The sequence below is a fragment of the Gopherus evgoodei genome, chromosome 1 (assembly GCF_007399415.2).
Source record: "Gopherus evgoodei ecotype Sinaloan lineage chromosome 1, rGopEvg1_v1.p, whole genome shotgun sequence".
Classification (NCBI taxonomy): Eukaryota; Metazoa; Chordata; order Testudines; family Testudinidae; genus Gopherus; species Gopherus evgoodei.
In genome coordinates this window covers 324,535,059-324,559,546 of record NC_044322.1, presented here as the reverse complement: position 1 = coordinate 324,559,546, position 24,488 = coordinate 324,535,059, and the positions used below count along the sequence as shown (strand labels likewise).

The 24,488-nt window shown below is 40.9% G+C and overlaps 2 protein-coding genes across 12 annotated transcripts in view; one reads left to right on the top strand and one right to left on the bottom strand.

The window, feature by feature from the left end:
• The window catches only part of ASB15 (ankyrin repeat and SOCS box containing 15), a 49,530-nt gene extending 37,109 nt beyond the window's left edge, over positions 1-12,421 (bottom strand). For 7 of the 11 annotated variants that reach the window (XR_003998532.1, XM_030549144.1, XM_030549151.1 and 4 more), the window contains exon 1: positions 11,720-12,165. Coding sequence is in view for 5 of the 11 variants with exons in the window: in XM_030549144.1 (XP_030405004.1) it covers positions 11,720-11,842 (123 nt within the window). In the remaining 6 variants the exon portion in view is untranslated. Of the gene's footprint in view, positions 1-5,813; positions 5,838-6,732; positions 7,339-11,719; positions 12,166-12,403 lie in introns of those variants that run through there. The other 4 variants (XM_030549150.1, XM_030549149.1, XM_030549148.1 and 1 more) reach the window with 4 other exon arrangements.
• NDUFA5 (NADH:ubiquinone oxidoreductase subunit A5) lies at positions 11,081-22,768 on the top strand. The gene is made up of 5 exons (XM_030549158.1): positions 11,081-11,370; positions 12,182-12,226; positions 14,634-14,750; positions 15,528-15,593; positions 18,337-22,768. The coding sequence occupies exons 1-5, from the start codon at positions 11,299-11,301 to the stop codon at positions 18,436-18,438; spliced, it is 402 nt and encodes a 133-aa protein (XP_030405018.1). The 5' UTR covers positions 11,081-11,298; the 3' UTR covers positions 18,439-22,768.
• Positions 22,769-24,488: the final 1,720 nt, after the last annotated feature.

The following is a 24,488-nucleotide window of genomic DNA, read 5'->3' as shown; positions in this document are numbered from 1 at the left end:
GGACGGTTGGCTGCTCACGCAGCTCCGGCGGACCGCCCGTAGGCACCACTGCGGCAGCTCAACCGGAGCTGCGAGACCAGAGTGCGAGATGCCCAAATTGCCGTCCGCCTGGGGCGCTCAAACCCCTAGCGCCGGTCCTGGGTACCAATGTGAGATTTCTAAAGATAGCTACAGCACTTGACCCAAGGTTTGAGAACCTGAAGTGCCTTCTAAAATCTGAGGACAAGGTGTGACACATGCTTTCAGATGCCTTAAAAGAGCAACACTGTGATGTGGAAACTACAGAACTTGAACCACCAAAAAAGAAAATCAACCTTCTGCTGGTGGCATATGATTCAGATCATGAAAATGAACACGCATCGGTCCGCCCTGTTTTCGATTGTTATCGAGCAGAACCTGTCATCAGCATGATCACATGTCCTCTGGAATGGTGGTTGAAGCATGAAGGGATGTAGGGATCTTTAGCACATCTGGCATGTAAATATCTTGTGACGCTGACTACAACAGCGCAATGAGAACGCCTGTTCTCACTTTCAGGTGACATTGTGAACAAGAAGTGGGCAGCATTATCTCCTGCAAATGTAAACAAGCTTGTTTGTTTGAGCGATCGGCTAAACAAGAAATAGGACTGATGGGAGTTGTAGGCTCTAAAGTTTTACATTGTTTTATTTTTGAATTCAGGTTTTTTTTTGTACATAATTCTGTTTGTAAATTCTGAGCACATTTTCAAATTCTGCAAAATTCTACATATTTTATTTGTCAAAATAACACAATATAATCACACAAGTTTCAGTTATTTTTGGTCATTTATTTCAAAATACCTGTCAGACACCAGGCTGTTGTGGGGAGCCCTGGACCCTCCACTTCCCCTTAGTGGCACGTCTGGGGGGCAGGAACATGGGCCAGGGTCTGCTCTTGGGCATCCCAGCCCCCTGCCCAGGGCAGGTGGAGGGTCTGAGGCTCCCCACAGCAGCCTGGGCTCCAAGTTCTGGCCTGGCCAGGGGGCGGGACCTTGACAGGAAGCGAAGGGGCAGGAGCTTGGGGGAAGAGGAGGGGCAGGGGGCGGGACCTCAGGTGAAGGTGGGGGCCACAGAGGGGTGCGGGGCTCCTGCAGGTATCCCACTTTTGCCTTTTGAAAAGGTGGCCATCTTGGGGTGGGGGGCAGTACCCCTTGTCCACAACCCTCATAATTTGTGCCACAGACAAGATGCACCCTGAAGCACATCCGACCTTTTATTCCCTGAATTGCCAGTCTGTATCACTGGATGGTCTGAATAACTATACTATGAATTTTAAGTTGCTGCATTATTTCTGCAGTTCTGAGAGGGCCTAGACATTCACAATGCCTTTACATAAGTCAGTGCAGTGTTCGACACCTCTCAGGGTTAGGCTCTTAGTGACTGTTACCAAAGTGTGTGTGGAGGGAGCAGTCAGCTGTCTGAGTGGATCAATAATGGGATCTACTGCATCTTTTAACTATAATCAAGTTTGAATTCACCCTATCTAGCTTTCCAGCTTAGTGCTGATGCTAGCCCACTGGGAGCCCTAAGCAGGAATATTTTGGGCCCTCCCATCCCCCACAACACATACTAATCATTAATGGGGAGTCTCCTTGAGATGCTTGGGCCCCTAAACAATTGCTTAGTCTGCTTATGTCTAGTGCAGGCACTGCTCCAACTCTCACTCTGATCCTTTAGCATGCATTTTGCTAGTGATATTAAATCAAATAATAAACCCTGTCAGTAAATAACAATTGCAAAATTATCCTTCTGCAGGGGGTCACATAAATTCCCTTTTTACTATATTCTTCAGTTTTGCAAAGTTTAAAATGTGGTATTTTATATCTTAAAAGGAACAAAATGTAAATATTAAATACTTTGAAAAATAAAACAGTATACCAAATAATACCTAACTCTAAAGGCCAGCTCTGTGTTCCATCAAGATCTCTGTGACTGATGTGACATAAGACCATAAGACCATAAGAACAGCCATACTGAGTAAGACCAAAGGTCCATCCAGCCCAATATCCTGACTACAGACAATGGCCAATGCCAGGTGCCCCAGAAGGAGTGAACCTAAGAGGCAATGATCAAGTGATCTCTCTCCTGCCATCCATCTCCACCCTCTGACAAACAAAGGCTAGGGACACTATTCCTTACTCATCCTGGCTAATAGCCATAAATGGACTTAACCTACATGAATTTATCTAGTTCTCTTTTAAATCCTGTTATAGTCCTAGCCTTCACACCCCTCAGGCAAGGAGTTCCACAGGTTGACTGTGTGCTGTGTGAATAAGAACTTCCTTTTATTTGTTTTAAACCTGCTGCCCATTAATTTCATTTAGTGACCCCTAGTTCTTATATTATGGGAACACGTAAATAACTTTTCCTTATTCACTTTCTCCACATCACTCATGATTTTATATACCTCTATCATATCCCCCCTTAGTTTCCTCTTTTCCAAGCTGAAAAGTCCTAGCCTCTTTAATCAATCCTCATATGGGACCTGTTCCTAACCCCTAATCATTTTAGTTGCCCTTCTCTGAACCTTTTCTAATGCCAGTATATCTTTTTTGAGATGAGGAGACCACACCTGTATGCAGTATTCAAGATGTGGGCGTACCATGGATTTATATAAGGGCAATAAGATAGTCTCCGTCTTATTCTCTATCTTTTTTTTTTTCTTTTTGACATCAACTGCTTAGGGCATGTTTGGTCTTTATATTAGTGGGGCTTAGCTAAGAGGGACTAGAAGTTATGGAACTTAAACTACCACTCCTACCAATTAGCACTCTCATAGTGCCTTACTTTTGTCAGTGCTGCACAAAAATTAATCAATCAAATTAAATGAGCATTATGTTGACTACTTTTCCTAGAATTGCCATGCGGCACATCCAGCATATTGCTAATGCGGCTGTAATTTTGTTAGAAGGATTTGTAGGTCACTTTTTAAAGCAGTTCTTCACACATGAAGTGCTAACCTGATGTCTGTGCACTGGATGTTTTGCATTGTAGCACTAAACTAAAAATTGATTTCAAAACTTCAGACACAAGTGCTGCAAGCCCATACCTAAATGCTTTACTATTTATCATATTGTGATAGACCCGAGGAAACAAACACTGATCAATAATGGCATAGAGTCAAGATGGCTCAGACACTAAAAGTGTCATTGCGGGACTCCAATTTCAGGCTTTTGCAATACTATCATGCTAGCACTGAACATGAATTCACACCTCTCCCAATGCTCAGACATAAGGCTCTTGGCCAACGCTGTCACCCATGAGGGTGGCTCTCTGAAGGCAAATGAAACACCACCACAACCCCATTGCCTTTAAAGGTAAACATACACATCTTTTGCTTTGACCGCCAGCTCTGACAGCAATAACTTCCAAAAATAAAAAATAGCTTTTGCGGACACATAAATCTTTTTTTTTCCTGCTCAGCAGACTTTATGTAGCTCATAATAGTCAGGGATATTCTAATGGTCTCCTCCCCCTGCTTTTGTGTCTCAGAGCCAGGCTTCAACATAGTTATTTAAAAAAAGATTCACACACCAGCTGAATATCTGATGAACTAGTCAGCAGGGTACAGAATCATGTTCCAAGGCCCTTCACACCACTGCACAGGCTTAACCAGGAACAAAAGGTCCTGTTTGTAACATTTCTGTTTAATCAGTCAAATCCTGAAGCCCTAAATTCACTCCGTGTGCAAACAAGGATGACTGTAAAGATTCTTGGAAGGATCTAATGCAATATAAACACTTCCATACTGTTAATAACAGAAGAATTCCAGAGAAGTTGTGAAACTCCTCACAATGCAAAAAGGTTTACCAAAGCCTTTGGAGTTTGATCCCATACAAAAGAAAAAGGTAGACAAATATTTTTTCTGACAATTTCCAGGCTTTGTTAGGCAAAAGAGGAAGAAATTCAATGTTGAACTTCGAAAGAGGGTAGTACAAAGGATTTTTTTAAGCCTACAAAGTAAAGTGACTGACAGAGTATTTTCCAAATCTCTTCCCCAGGCTCTTATTAAGAAATCCATAAATATGTCAATATGTGGAAGAGCACCTCAAGGTAAATGCATTATAGATTAAATCACATAGACATTTTCAAATAGCATTAAAAGTTGGCAGCCTGACTTAAATGCACAACAGCAAGAATATTCAAAGTTAAGACTGAACTTCTGCCTTTATCTTATCCTGTTGGAAGTACACTTGGTTGGCATATAGGAGAATTCTTGATTTGAAGTTCTCTCCTGGGTTTATTTTTCTACTCATCTTTACATCTACTTCTATACTTTCAATGGCATGTAAAAAAATCCCTTTTGCCTCATTGAAATGTGTCAACTAGATACAAAGAAACCAACAAATGTACACTGTTATGTAAAGGACAGCTATGCCTTGCAAGCAGTCAGGGCAGGGAGTCTTTAAAAAGTACTGAACCAGTAATTTATAGAGTATATCCCAAAGCACACAATGCTAACTTATCTCCTCCGCATACACAGCTAAAAATTAGAAGTTTTTAGAGCAAGTTCACGTGGAATTTTCACAATGAAGCCACGTAGTTATTTAGCACAGGTGTTTCTATAGATGTCCTATGAGAAAATGGTATTCATCAGTTCTGGCTTCCAACCAGAACAGTTCAGTGGTGCTATATGTACACTAGGTTGTAATATAAAATATTATGCCTTCCTTCACACTTTTCCCTACACTTGGAATAGACTCCACCACGGATGGGTAGGCTTCCTGTATGTCAAGTGCCCTCCCTTCTCCTTCAGGAAACTTCTGAAAATCCACCAGCCTATGAAGCAATCTAGCTATATCAAATCTGTATGAACAGGCTGTATACCCACTACTCTGCCTGATTTGGAACAAGGACTTGAACCAGGGTCTCCTATGCCCCAGGTGAGTGACCTTGGTTATTGGCTGTTCTTGTGGTGGTGATGGTGGTGGAGGGGGTCTCTTGGTTTCTCTTCCATCCCCTCTTACACATATAGAAATTTCATTCTGGACCTGAAAAAACTTTTGTCAAAACTGATACATTACCTTGAAAAGTTTGTTTTGATTGATTGGCATTTTCTTACAAAAACCATTTGGTCAAAAAATTCCTGACCATCTCTATTCCCTTATACCTTTAGAGCCTGATTCAAAGCCCACTGAAGTTAATGGAAAAACTCTCATTGATTTCAGTGGGCTTTGGATCAGGCCCATAGATAGAAAGCACCTTGAATAAGAACACTATCAGTGGTTTGGTACAATTTACGCAGGGTAGATGTTCATGTAGCGCTCAATCCCACAAGGTACTGAGTACCCTCAACTCCCATTGACTCCAGATGGAACTGAGACCACTCACTACCTGACAGGATCAGGATTTTCACACATTGTAGAAATACAAATAATTTAATAAAACATTACAAAAATTCCATTTACTTCAGAAAAATATGATGCATGCCCAAACCAACCCCAGCACTAAAAGAAAAGCTAAGAAGGGACTTAAAATTATTATAAAATTATATAGTTTTTCTTTCTAGACCCACAAGGTCAATACCTGCTTGGACAATAGACTTCTCTTCTGCTGTGATTTCTCAGAATTCACAGTCATCACAGAACTCTGCTGGAGCACAGACTCAGCCTATCTGGGGTCAGGTAAGTGGTGGTTTTGGCATATATTTTCTCCAAAGTGTCTTTCTAGACATTACCACTTATCCTGTATGAGATTATGATGATGATAATTAATAATAAAATGGAAAAAGCTAATACAGTGGCCAAGAGGCTGTGACATGGTAGAACAAGTATGATGAAGTAAATAACTCACCAAAGTGCATGTGGTAGACATTGACGGAGGTTTATAAATGCTTTGGGTACCTGATTTGCTATATCACTGCTGGTCAGATGCTATCTGAGGTGATGACAATCTGCTGAAGTGTGAATATTCCACTAGGATCACAATGGAATATGGCTGAACACTGGTACATTGGGCAGCACAAGAAGAATATTTTGTCTGATATACTTGTTACTTGTATATAAAGTAGCAAAGAGGCGGTTAAAAGATGCAGCGGCAAATTCCCTTTCCTTCACCCATGGAAAATTTGTTCTTCATTTTTCAGACCAAGCTCATTGCTAGATGAGACGGTAGTTGCTTTTTCTAGAAAATACTATTGTTAAGGCACAGATATAGTAGTCTTCATAAGATCAATAATATTTTTCCAGAATTTTTTTAATAGATTGAATTGTTTCATTTTTATTTTATCCTGAAAAAAAAACAAGTTCCCAAGAAACTACTGATTACTGTAGATTTTTTAATTTTTGAGTATTTATGCATCTTAAACCTGAAGGATCAATTTTCATAGAAAAGAATGTGTTCCAGTTTAAGCCACTCTTTCAGTTCAAAAGATTTGAAATACTCACAAATCATGGAAATTGAGTCTTTGCTTAGAAACAGATGTGTCAATAATTTATTACTATTAAGCATATCAGGCAGGTGTTTAGTGCTATGCGAGCGAGACATATTAATCTGATTTCACATTTTTGAAATAAATTAAGCAGTCCTAACTTTGTTCTCTATAACTGGAAGGCCTTTAGGTATCCAAGCCTGAAGACTTTATTCACACCAATACAGTAATTTAATAGCAGTTTAAATCTGGATTCACTCTGTTACACATTATTCACAAATTTAATCTACTTCACCATTAGGCTAATTGGCAAGATACAGATAAAACATATTATATTCTCACCTTTTCAACCCATCATCTTGTCATTGTTACTCTGGGGCCTGTATTTTGAACAGACAGGAATAGTACCCTGCACGCTGGTGCGTCTTGTGGTATTTCTAAAATTAAGTATGTAGTTGGGAGTTAAATTAAGGTCTGACCTTGTACAACCGTAACATAAGCAGACTCCACCCCACAGAAAAGTATTACACATGACTTCTCTAGAATCTTATCAAAAGTAACAAGAGGTCTGACTGGTATAATAAGATAATCTGTTCCTTGATTGGTTCAAACAGCTCTCGTTAAGAAAATAAATGATCTGCCAACTTAAACTCACTAGCTGTATTAAAAAAATTTAGTAACATATATACATAGAGCTAAAAAGAAATAAAACCAAGAAAGGTTTAGCAGTTGTACAAATATTTAGTCTTCTACAGTGACAGATCTTGTCACATCACTTTATGTCACAAAATAGCTCCCAATCTCTCACTATTCAAACTTTTGTAGACGTGGTGAGCCTGATGTGATGCCAAGATTTACAGATTCCATGATAGCGAGTCCTAGTCTTTGACTAGATTTTAATAATTTCCATTTTAACACAGAAGCTGGAGACACAGCATGATAGTCAATGTTGACAAGTCTGACCAAGAAGCTCTGAGTAATGCCATCAGGGACATTAGTATCTAGCAAGTTAAACCACAGCCACAGTGTGAGTGGCAAAATGGATTTTTTCTGCATTTAATTTATTTACCAACACAAACACAGCTCAGATGCAGAATGAGTTACGTCCTGTTTTTTTTAATTATACATTTTTTTTATTATCCATGTAGTGAGTGAGGGACAAGTACCTAAACTCACCCCAGATTAGAGATGAGGACCACAAGCTTCCAGTATCTCTGCCTTTCCTTTAACCACTTTGATCAAATTAATTTTATTAGATTTTAAACTGAGGCTGAGACAAATTGTCATAGCTACATTGCCCCATCTTCATATCTGTTTGTACGGTATAAAGCACAATGGGGTCCCCATTCTAAACAGGGACCCCAGGCACTACTGCACTATAGAAAAGTTCATAGAAGCAGCTAAAACATGAAATTCCTGGTTTTTCCCGTTGGAGTTTCTTAAACTAAACAGCTCCCATCTAGAAGCTAGGGCAACTATCTTTCATGTAGTTGGGCAACACTGCAAAATTATATTAAGATATACTATGAAAAATAGAGCGAAGCATAATGAATGGATGAAGTGAGTAGTGAGTTAGTTAAGTGAGGAAGCAAAGTTAGTTGTTTTTTCTTCGTCTGTCCTTAGTAACCAAGTTTATAATGGCATCTAATCCAGAAATAACTGATTTGAACTTGTTACCAACACTATTTACATCAAAATAATTGCTGCAGGGACACCTGCAGTATCATTCTGGACTGCAAATCTTAAACAATTCTATTCCATGTTCTCAGCAGTGTATTTTGATGTATTCCAAATATATGGAAATAATGCTTTGATTCATTAGCTAATATGATAACTATCAAACTGTAGGTGTCACTAAGTGCTTTCAAAAACCATATAAAACACTTTTCAGAGACATAAAATGTTATTAATGTCCCATCCTGCACAGAGAATGCACCTGCCATAAACACACATCCCTACCATCATCAAGGGCCTGATCCTGGTAAAAGAAAACCACTCATTGGTTGCAAAGGCCTTTGGATCAGGTCCTAAGAGCTAATCTTGGACCTCACTGAAGTCAGTGGAAAAATGCTCATTGACTTCAATGGGACCAAGAATTGGTTCCATATATTCAGTCTTCACAACAGAGAAAGCTTGGAAGGCAGTTCTGGTGTCCACCAAAAATTACATCTTGCATTGAGGATGGCGGCGGGGTGGGGGGCCTTAATTTTCCATGTTTGTTTCAGTGTTACAAAGGGTGAGTCTTGAAAAATAACCAAAAATGTGTTACATAAATTATGGACAGCCCGACTCCAGTTGCACATGTCAAGGAGCAGCCCAAGGGAAGAGCCCTCCACTGAGCATCAACCGCTGACAGCCCTGGAAACACAGTACTAGATGTATTGGAGCATAAGCTTTCATGGGTGAATCTGATATCATCCGTCCGACGAAGTGGTATTCACCCATGAAAGCTTATGCTCCAATATGTCTGTTAGTCTATAAGGTGCCATAGGACTCTTTGTCGCTTTTTAGAGGATCCAGACTAACACAGCTACCCCTCTGATAGGTGACACAGTACTACATGTACTTCAGTAGGTATCCAGTGACTGGTGGCAGGGAGACAGAGGACTGGCTGCTTACAGAACCACAAAATCACTTTTCTCTCGGTGGCACTGAGACTGTCAGTGTAACTGGCACCCCCGAGATGGGTGCAAGTGGAGAGCCCCTCTCCTGCAGTGTGTTCATGGGGCTGTGGGCAGGGCCGTCCTTAGGCATAGGCAACATAGGCAGCTGCCCCTGAAAATTTGGGGCACCACTGGGTCTTAGTGTCCACCCTCTTGTTTTCTTATCCCTGTTCTGACCCTTCCTGCAGGCTCCCACAGATGGCTGCTCTAGCCTGGTGAGTCTTCCTTGGGAGGGAATCTAGTAGTTAAAAGTGAAAAAACCTCCAGCCTGCCAGACCTATTAGCACAACATTGAAACTGTTAATGAGACATTCAAAGGGTAATAAAGCCATTTAACAGGCATTTGCCAACCCCAAGGTATATACTGACAGGTTTCAGAGTGGTAGTCCTGTTAGTCTGTATCAGCAAAAACAAGGACGAGTCCTTGTGTCACCTCAAAGACTAACAAATTATTTGGGCATAAGCTTTTGTGGACTAGAACCCATTTCATCAGATGTCCACGAAAGCTTATGCCCAAATAAATTTTTATACTGTCAGTTTCTGACTTTACTGACAAAAACAGTTGTGCATTAATGTAATATTTATACAGAACATGTCGGTCTACAGGGCCTTAGTTTAAAATTTGCTTTAAAAATATTTCATTAGTGAGCTGGTGAAGATTATAAAATCACATTTCTAAAAAATGCTTGCATAGAGTTTTAGATGCACAATCATCTTTAGCCTTAAATGCATGGATCTTCAGACATAGTTTTTTAAATAAATTCTTCAAAAGACCTCCCTTATCTAAAATACACATTTTAATTACCATAGTTAAAAAAAAATTGCTTCCAAGTCTTCCTGTCCTTTCTGTCCATCCCTTCACCACCTCTCTCCCTACTCCCCAGTGAAGAGAGCCCTTAAAGGGACAACAGTCCTTCCCTTCCAGATAGCTGGACAAAGAGTTTCCCTTTCTTTACTTCTGACTATCCAACAAACTAGTTTTAAAAGAACCCTCCAGCAAAATCAGTACCTTAGTAAGACAAAATCCTTGTTATACCTAAAATCTTTGGAAACATATTTTTTTTAAAGTTGGTGAAATTTCATAACCATGTCTCTTGTTATGGAGATCACACAAAGTAAATTACTGTTCCCTTTTTCTAAAAGCAATGAACATTGTTATGAACACACTAAACCTCTCTGATTAATTTAAAAGAACGTCTTTGTTTCAGTGAGTTAAATATGTAGTAATCTGGAATGCTGGCTTAAGATTTGAGTACATTTAAAATATAAATTCAACTTAGAAATACTGATGAAGAAAATGTAAAACAAAGAAGAGCTGCATCATGTATTCCATTATATGTAATGTTGTATTCAGCAGGACAGCTGACTCACCCTTACTATGAAGTTTTTGCAAATAAATCTCTGACAAACTTCAGGGCATATCAAAAGACCTGTGATTGACATTTTTTATTCCCAAATTTTAGTGCTTTTAATTATGTACTTTCTTCATGTCCATTCTGCATGAGGGAGAGAGCATGGAAGTCTCTGCGGGGAACTGTGAATCTCCGCCACCATGAGGCCGGCCGGGCATCTCATTATCCTTTGTCCCTCCTCCCCCTCCCCCACCAGGCTGTGAGCTTGGGCTGCCATCCGGCATAGGGGCACCAGTTTAAAAATACTGCGCAGGGCCCCATAAATCCTAAGGACGGCCCTGGCTGTGGGCATGACCATAGTGCTGGAGGATGAGAGTCCTCCATTACACAGCATGTCAAGAGGGGCTGGGGGCCAAGATCCTCCGTCACGTAGTGCATCTGGGGCTGGCAGGAGCCGGCTCACTCAAGCGCCCCGAACAAGCCCCATTCTCGCTTCACGACATCTTGATAGTGCAATTTCGTGTGCGGCCGGTCAACCCTCCTGCCGCTATCACTCCCCCTCCACCCGCCAGAGGGCGCCAGACACAGGCGCAGCGCTGTAGCAGCCGCTCATGGGCTCGCTCGCTGAGCTCAGGTAGCGCATGCTCATGTTGCTACCGACGCTCTTGTGCAGAGAACATGCGCATTCCTCATGCTCTCCAATCCTCCATTCTAGCGCTAGCCCCGCTTAGAAACAGCGCCTGCGAGTACTTTACCGCATACGCACGCGCACTCAGAGACAGAAGTCCCCCAGCCTCGCTCTCAGGCCCAGCCTCCTAGGCGCATGCGGCCTTCGTCTTCCCCCGGCTTGTCCTCTAATCAACAGCTAAAGCTTCGCTAATATTACGAGGCGCATGCGCATTTTTGCTCAGTTGGAGGCGGCGCTGTACTGCTTGCCCGCAGCCATGGCCGGGGCGCTGAAGAAGGTGAGGGCCGGGGTCAGGGGCTTCTCCTTCACTGCTGGCCCGGGTCTCGGAGGGGTCCCCTTCCGGGGCTGCTTGCCTCGGGCTCCCCCGGGGGAAGGGCAGGCCTGGCGGCCGGCGGGCACTCACGGTGGTGAGCCTGGTTAAGCCCCCCCCGCTTCAGATTGCAGCCGAGGATCCTCGGGACGCGCCGAGCAGCCGGGTCTGGCAAGGGCCCTTCCCAGGGACAGTCCCTGACGCCGAGAGCCCCGCGGTGCTGCCTGCTCGTTTTGCTGCGGGGGCAAAGCAGAGCAATAGCCCGTGTGAAAGCCGGTGGGGGCGGGGGGACGCGTTAATTCTACCGACTACTTACCGTGAGCTGCCCCCTTCTCTGCGTTTGTAGTGCACCCATCGCTGCGCTGGCTATGGGCCGGCCTGCGCTACAGATCTGTATCAGGATAACTAAATTGCTAGGGCTGTGGATTTTCAGTGACATAGTTATACTGACCTAACCCCTTATGTGGACAGTGATATGTTGGCAGGAGAGCTTCTCCCATCTACATAGTTACCACCTCTTGGAGAGGTGGATTAAGTATGCAGACGGGAGAAATGCAGTTGCAGTGCTGTAAGTAAGGCAAGCCCTCAGTAAAGGGAGCTGGAGGATCTTTGCTCCCAGCCCTGTGGATTTGTGTGATTTTTTTTTCTGACCCTTAACTCCAAATATTGTAATTCCCAATATATGTTTCAGTTCACTGACATGATGAGTCAGTAGTGTGTATTACAGCAAGACTTGAAATAAATGCTTTGGCTTACTAAATGTGTTCTGTTTGTGCAGACCACTGGGCTCGTGGGACTAGCTGTAGCTGAGAATCCTCACGAGGTATGTTTCAAGTATATTTTAATATCTAATTGACATAGACTGGAAATCAGAGTTTTCACTTGTTTTGCTTGACTCCCCTCCTTGGGGGCAGGGGAGGGATCAATAGCTCACCAGTGGTTTGAGCATTAGCCTGCTAAACCCAGGGTTGTGAGTTCAGTCCGTGAGGGGGCCACTTACGGATCTGGAGCAAAATCAGTACTTGGTCCTGCTTGTGAAGGCAGGGGGCTGGACTTGATGACCTTTCAAGGTCCCTTCCAGTTCTAGAAAATAGGATATCTCCATTAATTTATTTATATTTATATTTTAAATCTCTTATGATGCTACAGGGAGAACAGTTATTTGAAATCTAAAACTTGACCAGCTCCAAAACATTCAGTTTGATGGAGAATATTGGCTTCGGCCTGGAGAGGTTTACTTTTAAAAGTTTACTGTTAAAAAAAGGCAGTTCTTCTGCAGATATTTTTTGTTCTATAATGCGATCGCAGATTGGCTCCCCTTTAAGGTACAGTATAATACAGTATGGTGCAGTATAATACAGGTGCGGGGCTGCGGCTTCCCTCTTGCTTCAAGAGAAGCCGCGGCTTCCCACCTGCTGGGGACAAAGAGCACCAGCGCCCTCAGCCCCGGAGTTCTCTGTCCCCGGCAGGTGTGGGGCCACAGCTTCCCTCCAGCTACAAGAGGAGCCGCGGCTTCCCGCCTGCCGGGGACAAAGAGCACCAGCGCCCGCAGCCCCGGAGTTCTCTGTCCCCGGCAGGTGGGGGGCCGCAGCTCCTCTCCCCTGCTGGGCAGTAGGCACCAGGGGCACTAAGCTTTGGGGAGCACCTGACTGATTTGAAACCTTGCTATACTGCGACCCCGCATTTAGCACGATGGGATTTTTTGGACTCCAAAGATTGCGTTATAGCGGGGTTTCATTGTACCTGATCTACGGGGCAGGAGCGGTGTCTAGACTGTAAACTCTTTGGAGCAGGGACCCATATTTTGTTAGGTGTGTATAGTGTCTAGTGCAGTGGGGCCTTGGCTCAAGACACGAGCTCGTAGGCATCACTGTAATACGAAGAATAAATCTCTTGATAATTCTCAGTGGCACTCCTAAGGAAGTAGCTTGCTATTTCATGTAGGATAGAGGTTTCCAATGTGTGGGATGCACCCCCTCTGGGGATGTTGTGGCCTGGACCAGCCCCCACGGTAGAGGGAGAGGAGAAGAGGAGAGAACAACACTCAGCTCTGCTCCTGCCCCCCCGCTGCCAGCTCTGCTCCTGGTCCCGCCCAGGCCCCCCTGCCTGCCCACACGGCCTCAGTTGCCCCCAGCCTTGGCTCCCTTACCCCTGTCTGCTTCCCCCCCTCCCAGAGCAGTGGCCTTGCTTCTGGCTGTGGGGGGAGAAAGCAGGCAGGGGAAAGGGGGGGTGCAAGGTAAAAGTTTGGGGGCCACTGATCTAGCACATAAGATTTTCCACTAATACATTTGAAAGGACTCTTAGATTGTTTAATATTACAGCAATCCCATATCTTTCTCTAAAATGTTGAAATTTTCAGACTATGCAATAATCCCACTAGGGAGAGCTGATGCCAGTGCCACTGCTACTGTTGCTTGGAAAGAGTTAACAGGAGTATAAACTCCTGCAGATAAAGAGCCATATCTACAGGGCTGTCTTACAACTTTTATAAGAGTAAATTTAGGGCTGCAATTAATCCCTTGGTCTTAACAAGGCTGTTTTCCTTTTCTTCTCCCACTGTTGTCTGTTTAATTTTGCTTCTGCTCCTTGCCCTTCCCACTCCTATTCTTTCCACTCAGAAGTTACCCTGTTGGTTCCACTGTCGACCTTCTCCTACTACAACCCAATCTCATCTGTTTCCCAGCTGCTGTGAATTTTTTCCTAACCCCTGAAGTTTCTTAAAAATATGCGGAGGGTGTTCATTCAAATCCACAGACTTTTCTACAGATGAATGTAAATGAAATCCTAACATCAGCACCGGTAATAGGTGCCCTTTTTAATGGACTGGGGGGGGGGAGGGGCGGAGGGCAGTATCTTTGGTTTTGATTATTTGCTTTTTTTCTTTAAGGCTTTGTGCCAATTAACATCTCTGGGATAGATTAAGGGCCAGATTTTGAGAACAGATTAAAATATTCACAGCACACTTCATGAGGAAAGTAGTAAACAAGATTAGCAAGGTAGTTTTAGACTCTACAGATGAGTCCAAACTGGAACCCCAAATTGAAACACATCCTGGCCCAAACCCAGGTCAGAATTCTGCAGTCAGACCCAGCTACTTTATTGGTATAGCCAGTGTGAATTTGAATGCTGTAGTTCTCTATGTTTTACTTTGTGGTCTTGCTGATTATTTAAATATTTCTGTTAACAGTCATTTACTATTTACACACTTCCACGTCTTCCAATCATTTCAGCACCTGAGAATACTGTATACAAAAATCCTCGCTGCTCTGCAGGACATCCCCAAAGATGCAGCATATAGGAAATACACTGAACAGATTGTAAATGAGCGGTTTAACATGGTAAAAACAGTAAGTATAGCACTACTTGTAAATATTTTATATACAGAATTTGTACAACAAAGACTATAGTATTCTCAAAATCTCAGTCTGTCTTCAAAGAACATCCAGAAGTTATTCGTTTCAGAGAGATGATCAAGGTCACGTACTCTTTCTGATTACATAAACTACTACTCTTTTGTGTATTTTACTAGAAAAGAGCAATGGTGTCTCATCACTGATTTCTGCTAAAAATAGAAATAGAAAGTAATTATCTGAAGATTTGCAGAATAACAGACTTCTGGGTATTTTATTTACACTCACTTATTCTTTTAGCTCTTTCTTGTCATTCAGCATTTTTTTAAACAACCACTTTTCTATCTGGCAGGGTCCAATAGCTCATTCTAGTGTTGCATTCTTGCTTTTATTTGACTACAGTGACTTGTTGAATGGATGAATATCTTATTTCTCCAGAAAGCTATGATCATACTTTCTGTCCACAATCTGTGGTACAACAGAATGCTATTTTTGCTTCTCTGCACATCTGAATTGCAATAAAATATCTTGGGGAGGGGGGGATTTCTCTTTATATTTTTAATGAGACATTGCTTATAGCAGGAAAGAACAGTACTGGAATCATGTATTCCTGCAGTGTAAAATAGGTCACCTTGAAGCTAACTCATTTGAGTGGTTCCATTTAGGAAGAAAAGGACATTGTGTGTGATCTATTTTAAGTTCTGTCTTTGAGTTCTGCACTTGAGATTTTAAAATAAAACTAAACATTTTATTTTATCTTACCTGAATTCACAGGAACCTAATGTGCAAAAACTAGAAGACAAAATGAAAAGTGGTCAGATAGAAGAAGTGATAATACAGGTAAAGTTTGATACTGTTTAAAAATGCCTTGCTGAAGAGCAACAACTAGATACGAGTGCTTTCCTTCTCTTCTGTGAAAACAGAAATGACAAGTATTAAGAGTGTATTAAATATAGAATAGCAGCATGCCTTTTGAAGCTGTAAGAATACAGACACAAAAAAATTCCCCCAGGAATACAGTGTTAAAGAAAACCCTGTTTCTCTGCCCATCCAGCCTAGCAGGGGGCCAGAGACCTGCACTCCCTACCCCCCAGAGCCCAGCCAGGGCTCTCTCCCAGCCCAGACACGTGTGCCCCTTCCTTCCCCAGAGCCCAGCTATGGGGTGCCCCCAGCCCAGAAACCCCCAGAGCCCAGCTGCAGAGCTCCCTCCTGCCCAGACACTCATATGCTGTGGGTCCCCCTAGCCCAGACACCTGCATCCCGTCCCCTCCAGAGCCCAGCTGCGGGCCCCTCCCAGCCTAGACACCCACACAACCTAACCCCCAGAGCCCAGGGAGCCAGAGGGAGAAACAGCCTGATGTTGGGTCCTGGGCTTGTGTGGAGTTTTCTGCATGCCACTTCCTTCCTTCAGCACATGCTGGGAACTGCAGCTGCCAGGAACCCTCCAGCTCCTCCTCCCTCTCCACCGCAGCAGTGTCTTCTTCTTGCAACAGTTCTGCAGCCCATTTCTGTGGTGAGGGAAAAAGGAAATTCAACACTCTCAGTGTTAATTTCAGCACAAATTCTGCATGCACAGTGGCACAGAATTTCCCCAGGATTATCTATCCTACCCACATACGAACCCTAAGAGGGATCCATGCTTGGCTTAGAGGAACAGTGTTAGTGCTCAAGTATTCCTGTGGGCCAAAGAGGAGAAGTGTACTGCTTAAACAACCTTTCCTGCTTGTTACGTTCTCAGACTGCATGGCCATGATGTGGGAGGGAGGGAAGGCAGGAAGGTGGGTGGTTTAATAAAGAGGTGTCGGTCATTCTTTGCTCTTCAGTTAGGAAGCACTGGGGTTGGGAGTATGGAATCTTTGCTAGCTCCCTCTCGTATGGGTGCCAGTCAGACAGGAAAGGTGACAGAGCAGCCCTTGGAGCCTGGAGTTTCTCTCTGAATTGTTTCCCTCCCTTCCCCCAAAGATGTGGATTGAGTTGCTCTGTTGGTTACGTGGAGCTAAGACCATTTCCGTGCTTGGAATGGTCTTGAACTCCTTTTAGGCAACCTCACTCTGTTTGGGAACCAATATGCTGCAGTGTCACTTGGAGTGGGTGTTGAGTAATCTGATCTTGGGTTGGCAGGGTAAAGGTATGTTTGTAATGGATGATCTCATTCATGCTATTTGGGGTTATATAACATAATTCTACAATTTGTTTTAATTTAGTTATAAATCGGCCTTAATTCAATATCTGATTAATCTCCTTTTACAAATGGATTGTAAATTCTTTAGGGCAGAAGAATCTTTTCGTTATGTTTGTATAGCACCTAGTATCTTGGAGCACCCTAGGAATTACTGCAATACACATAAGAATTTACATTTTCTGCTTGCCTTTAAGAGAAGTTGGGTTGCTGCTATTCTGTTTTTATTCAGAGTTTTTTCTCACTCATGTTCAACTAATCAGTTAATTAATCTGCAAACTTCTAGCTTTTTTTAAAGTAGAGGTTATGTCACAAATAGAGAATTCTTGTAAGAAACATACCGCTCATGACATAACTGTAGCTATAGGTAGGGCCCTACCAAATTCACGGCCATGAAAAACATGTCACAGACTGTGAAATCTGGTTGTCTTGTGCGCTTTTCCTCTATACTATATAGATTTTAAGGGGAGACCAGTGTCTTTCAAACTGGGTCGTGACCCAAAAAGGGGTTGTGGGGGGAGAGGGAGTTGCAAGATTATTTGGGAGGGGTCACAGTATTGCCACCCTTACTTCTATGCTGCCTTCAGAGCTGGGCAGCCAGAGGGCAGTGGGTGTTGGCCGGGCACCCACCTCTGAAGACAGTGCCCTGTCAGTAGCAGCACAGTAGTAAGAGTGGCAATACCATACCATGCTATCCTTACTTCTGCACTGCTAGTGGTAGCGGCTCTGCCTTCAGCTCCCAGCCAGCAGGCGCTGCTCTCTGGCCGCCCAGCTCTTAAGGCAAGAATAAGTGTAGAAGTACTGCAACCCCTCTGTGATAATCTTGTGACTCCCCCCACAACTCCTTTTGGGTCAGGACTCCTACAATTGCAATACAGTGAAATTTCAGATTTAAATGGCTGAAATAATAAAATTTACAACTTTTAAAATCCTATGACTTTGAAATTGACCAAAATGGACTATGAACTTGGTATGGCCCTAGCGGTAGGGCAGATAGAAATGCAAATTTCTGCATTTTCTTAATTTACTGCAGTGCCATTCTACTTACTCTTGTAAATTTGAACTCTATCATAATTAACAGTGGGCTTCATGGACTGTTCAGACATGTTTCAGAGTAGCAGCCATGTTAGTCTATATCCGCAAAAAGAACAGGAGTACTTGTTGAAATAAATTTGTTAGTCTCTAAGGTGCCACATCAGACATGAGAATAGATTTTATGGCTTTGCTTTGTGATCCATTGGCCCAATGACTGAATTGCTTGCAAAGCACTCTACATGGAACTTTGTTATCCAAAGAGCTTGTAAATTCATAAAATATGTTCTCCAATTATAGATTAGTTAGATTTAGATTAATATTTCAGAATATAATTAAAATTAAAAATCTCTTGTATATTTTTATCAACAGGCTGAAAGTGAGCTCTCTCTGGCAAGAAAAATGGCACAGTGGAAACCATGGGAGCCTTTAGTTGAAGAACCTCCTACTGACCAATGGCGATGGCCAATATAATAGTCAGCATTATTTCTGTAACTACTTGAGAATCAAAAAAAACACTTAATTAAATATTAGTATCATGTTACTGAAAATTGTTTGTCTTTAAATTAAAGAAAATAGCTTTTTGTATATGATTTGTTTTGCCTCTATTTACATTTAGCAGGATGTAAAGGTCCAGTCTGACTTTCTTGCAAAAATGCTTTACTAGAACTTTAAGCTATTGAGCAATCTGATTATTTTCTTCCCTAGCTTGTTGATTTAACAATATATTTAAGCAGAAACAGAAACTTTCTTCTGTGTAATTACCCTTCTTTTCTTGTCTGATCCACTTCTTGACATTTTATCAGCATAGAAGCAATTTTCATGTGTCAGACTCTGGATTGTGGCTACACTGAACTGGCTAAGGCAAGAAGAGGAAGGGGTGAACTGCATTTTACACAAATGCTTGATGATCAGCTGTGGTGAGATAAATACAGATAAAACTGTGTGTCCGTTTGATACTTTTGATTAAAGTGGTACATTTGTAAAGTTTTGGAAGTCACTCTGGGAAAAAGGAAATAATAAAAAACAAGTCTGCAACCAAAATTTTTTAACTAATGGAGGCAAAAAGTACTAAACTTAAAGTTCCACTACTCTTCCACAGGTGAATTTTGTTTGATAGTGTGCTGGTAATTTTTAAGGATTTGAGAATCACTGAGGATAATCCTAAGAATATACAAATGCATCTGTAACTCAGCTCATGCTGTGTTGATGTGAACTGGCATATAGCCTTCTGATAAAAGAACTTGACATTCATAATTGATAGTTTGGGCCAGATTGTTTTCCTATTTACTTAAATGGGAATAGAGTAAGATCATTTGTGAAGAAAATATTTCAATGTGCTTAATAAACCTGTAGAGTTCAACATTGAAAAGCATAACAGTTAGAAATCACAGGGATCAGAGCTGAGGCTATTTTTATTTATTCTTTCAGTACCATGATGCAAGTAATGCTTTCAAGTTTGCAAGTGACTTATAGCTCACATACTGTTCCTCAGAGGCTAACAATGCAGTTTTATACAGAAGAACTCAGTGAGCATTAAAGATTTAGATTAATAGACTGCCAGTACATTTATATATAAAACAGCTAGTTTTGGAGAGGCTATTTCCTTAACTAAAAACTGTTGCATTTAGAGACATGGATAATGTTGCAGGAGAACTCTAATCTGCAGTTCATCATGGAGATACCATGAAGTTAGCAAGCAGACTACAACTAAGATTCCAAAATGTTGGGTAGTTATGTGAAACTTACTTCACGTTACTTGTATATACAAGGCAGTTAACCTCTTGCGGGGGATAATTAACAAGTCCAAAGAAAAAGTGAGTGATAGAGGCATTTTCAGCTTAGGATATGGCAAAGCTAGAACTCTGTACACAGTATGCATGTTTCATTTGCTAAGCCCACTTGATTAAACTGTTCTTCCCAAATGCACCACTTGTTTTGCAAAGGCTATTTGTTTTATTCCCATTGAAAAAAATACATAAACTGAGACGTTTTAGCACTGCTATATATAGAAGAGTATTATTACAAAGGGTTGGAATCCCTGCTATGAAAATTGATTACGTATAAATGCTATTAGATTTGAATGCTAAAGTAAAGGATTGTCTATATGGCTATCTAGTGCACAGGTGACTGTAATATTTTCAATACAAGTATTTTCAGGTAAGGAGTAGCCAACTGCATATGTGAAATATTTCATGTACTCTTTAAGCAAATTATCAGATTATACCGGTAAACTGACATGGATTGGGACCTTGCTTTGAGTTGATACTCATACAAAAATAAGAGCTCCAGAATGTTGAGATTCCAGGTTGTGGCTGAGGAGATAAAAGTATTGGGCAACAGCAAATAAACAGTTATGTGCATTTTCAACATGAGATGTTGAAATTTTGTATGGAAAAGATGTTTTACAACTTTTAAATGAAAGGAGACTAAGTCTGTATCTTTTTGTCACTAAAGAATAGCTATTCACACTTCAGGCAGGATTTGATTTGATTTGAAATATCTGTAAATATATCAAAGTGTTTTGACCTATAAACCTGTGAGGAAACAAAGGAAAATGGGGCTTCAGCTTCTGAGTGGTATTTTCAGTAACAAAAACTGCACAACCGTTCTTTACTGTAATTGGATTTGATGTTCAGGAGGTAATTGTAAATATATATTTTAGATATTCAAAATGTATTAATGGTTGGATATGGACTCGACTTTTAGGAGTTTAATATCATACATCGTTCATAGTGGTGGACTTTTCTTTATGAATTTTCACATAAGTAGTTCGATTTAACCTATGCTTTTTTTGTTATGAGGAACTAATGAGATCCAAATACCTAATATACAGGCAAGAGCAAGCTTAAAGTTGAATACATTTAGGATACTGGAGAAATGGTAAGGAGAAGATTGTTGGGGAGAGTATACAGGCAAAGAAACTAGATTTGTAGTATCATCCCACTGTGTTTTGCTTGCATATTTTTAAATGTTTGACATATCTGTTTAGAGTGCATATTATCTGGTGTGTGTGGGGGGTGTTCCTATTTTTACAGCACCAAGCATGTATTTGGGAAAGTACTGTAATACAGAACAAAATATATATTAATTTACTACATTTGTAGAATTTCTAAATATTTTTAAAATTATATTTATACTGAATTGAATGGACAGAGCTGTTACAGTAGCTGACTAGTTGATGTTTTCAGGACAAAATTGCTAGTTTATATTTTGTAAATATCTGAATGTTTACATTTTGAAAAAAGAAATTCTAAAATATTCATTTTAAAAGATTATTGCCAAGTTAAAGTATCTTTTGGTTACGTTAATGAGAGGTTTTTAATAGATGCCTCCAATTTTTAATGGGTTCCATAGCTTAGCTGGATTTGTTTATTTGTAGTATTGCTAGTAATCCACAATAAGATTTTTTTTAAATGGGTAAGGGCTAGTATCTTCCCAGATAAAGCCACTAGATGGCATTCCACATGAGGACTGCAGTGAGGTAAAAAAATGCAATTTTGTTAGATGACAAATGGCAAACGATTATAAGCTGAATGAGGGTGAGCAATGTCAGATGATGAAAGAGTAAAATAAATGGTTTTAGTTAATGGGTACTGAGCTGATGTGAGATGAAGATATGCAAATTAGTATGAATTATGTTATTGCATTTAGTATTTTTCCCATACACACAAGAAAAAAACTTTTCTTATCACGTCTCCAAAGTACAGTAGCAACTGAAACACAAAGAAAAAATCATGTGCCAACTCTGCTGAAAACAAGAAAAGGGATGTAGTAGTTAAGTAGAAGTATGTGTTGTAGTCTTCAAAACGATCTTCCAGTCCTTTCTCCCTTCTTCACACACACAAGGTGTGTCTGCACTAGTGTTTTTGACTTTGGTTAATTGGCAAATTACCTCAAGGTGGCTAACACATTTTGTAAAGTTAGCTGTGTTAGTCCTAGGACATGACACAAGGCGGTGAAGTAATATCAGTTATTCGACCAATTTCTGTTGGTGGAAGAGACAAGCTTTTTGAACTACACAGAGCTTCTTTCAAGCTTCTTCAGCTTGTCTCTTCCACCAACAGAAGTTGGTCCAGTAAAAGATTACCTCACCCACAGTTCCAGGCTACAATAATTTCTAGTTTTTTATTAAAATGGTATACTTCTAAAGTTTAGGAAATCACTCTGGAACAAACAATTGGTGAGTGTCTAGACTATCCTGTACAAATATGTTAATACCTGGAGTTAGCTGGGAATAAATTAATTAGTGGGTTGGTTTGTTTTTGTTTGTAAACACTTTAGTGAAAACAACCCTACAATTCGCTAACACGGGTTTTCTTGCTTTTCTTTTTCTAAACTGTTACTACAAGTTGAGACCCTGTTATGGCTTATTCCTATATTAAACCCCATAATGAAAATAATTGCAAGGGGTTTAATTATCTCGGGCTGTATCTACACTATGGAGATTGTGCTAGCTGTACTGTTGACATTAACTCCTTCCATCGGTGCACATTTTCTGTTGGTGTAGGAATGCCACCTCCCTGAATGAAGTTAGATATGGTGACGGAAGCATTTTTCCATTGACAGTGCTCAGTGTAGATGCAGCTAGGTTGGCATAGTTATGTCGGCTGGGTGTGGGTTCCCTGGGTTTCCCGCATCCCCCGCCCTGACTGATGTGGTTATGGTGGTAGACCAAGCTGCAGAAAACAGCAAGTAAATCATATGTGCTCTGCATGATAAGACTGAAAATTTAACTGATTTTATGTTGTGGATTCAACATTAAATACCAGTTGCTGGTAATAAAGTGGGGACAAGTAATGAATTAGAGCTCGATGATGATTAATGTGTGCTATTGTTTTTAAGTGACCATTTTCATTTCACTCTTTATGCTAACCAGCAAAAAATGCATCTTTGCAGAAAAGGGAAGTGTAGTAATTTTTTTACTTTACACACTAACTCACTAAAATTAAATGTATATATTTGGTATTTAAATCAAAATCACTGCAGTAACCAGCAAAGTGTACACACATTTTACAGAGAAGAGTTAATTTGTCAGATGTAATATTGTACATCTTATATAAATTAAAAGTAATTCATTCTAAGACAAATGTGCTAGCAGAGCATATTTTAGAGACTGATTATTTTGGCAATCTGTTAGCACTTGATTGTCCCCTATTAATAATGCTGGAAATATGTAATAAAAGAAAACATTATTATCTGACGTAGTACAGTATGGCAACTCAGAGCAAATTTTAAAGTTAAGAAACTTCACCTCTTTAAAACACTTTGAATTTACATATTGACTTTCATCAGAAAATCTCAAAGTATTGTGTAGGATGGGACTTAATGCAAGAGTTCAGAGTTTATTAGACCACACAATGTACCTATTGCCATGTAACAGCAACTGTGAGTGAGGTCTCCATTACTATTACCTGATCTGTTTGGGGTGGCTGTGCTCTGAATGTGACCTAGGTTTTTTTGTTGTTGGCTGCAAGAACTCTCCAGGGTTTGTGTATTTTTTTTTTAAAAAAAAGTGCTAATATCTACAAAACATACTGCAATTTTTTCTTTATATACAAGTGAATGACTGTTTCCCTGTCCCAAAGAGCTTGCAGCCTAAGCTAAAACATATAAAACACTTTGGGGAAGGTGGGGGAGGAGAAACAGTGGACAAGAGTTGGAGAAGGAAATGAAAGGCTTGTTAAGCCCGTCATTTAGACAGCAGCAAGCCAAACACCATGAGACAGATGGGAACTAAGTTTTTGTAGGGTTTTGAAGGGGAGAACTATAGGACTGAATCTGATATTTAAGGTGAAGCCTATGAAGGAATTCAGCGGCACTGGCTATGGTCATTGTGGTAGGAAAGTGGATGATTTTCGTAGCTGTGTTTAAAGTGGAGAGGCCAAGGAGAGTCACTAGAGAGAATGAGTTTGCACCCATCCACTGTCAATATCCTGACCTTCTCCAGTCAGGTTTCAGGCCAGGTCTAAGAATGGAGACAGCTGTTGGGATATCTCCATATTTCCACTGATGAGAAGGCCCATATTCATACCTGTAAATTTGTCTGATATGTGATACTATAGGGCTATGGCATCTATCTGAAGGATACCAAGGGAGGTTACACTCTCTTACCACTTCAAAAATTTCTTCCTTGGTATCCTGTTGTTAATTGATTTATCTGGTTAGACTGACCTAACACTTGGTAAAGCACCTCCATCCTTTCATGTATTTATACCTGCGCCTGTATTTTTTTTATTTCATACATCTGATGAAGTGGGTTCTAGCCCACGAAAGCTTATGCCTAAATAAATTTGTTAGTCTCTAAGGTGCCCTAAGGACTCTTTTTTTTTTTCTTCCTGATACAGACTAACATGGCTACCTCTGAAAGCTGTTGGATGCTTAAATAGCTGTAGCTGCAAAAATACCCCCTCCTGTTTTTTTTAAATTTAAAACATCTGCATGAAATTAACACAAAGGCTATAACTCTCCTGTTGGATTATTTCATGAGCCTCTTGATCTCCAGGTTGGATTAATACAACTCA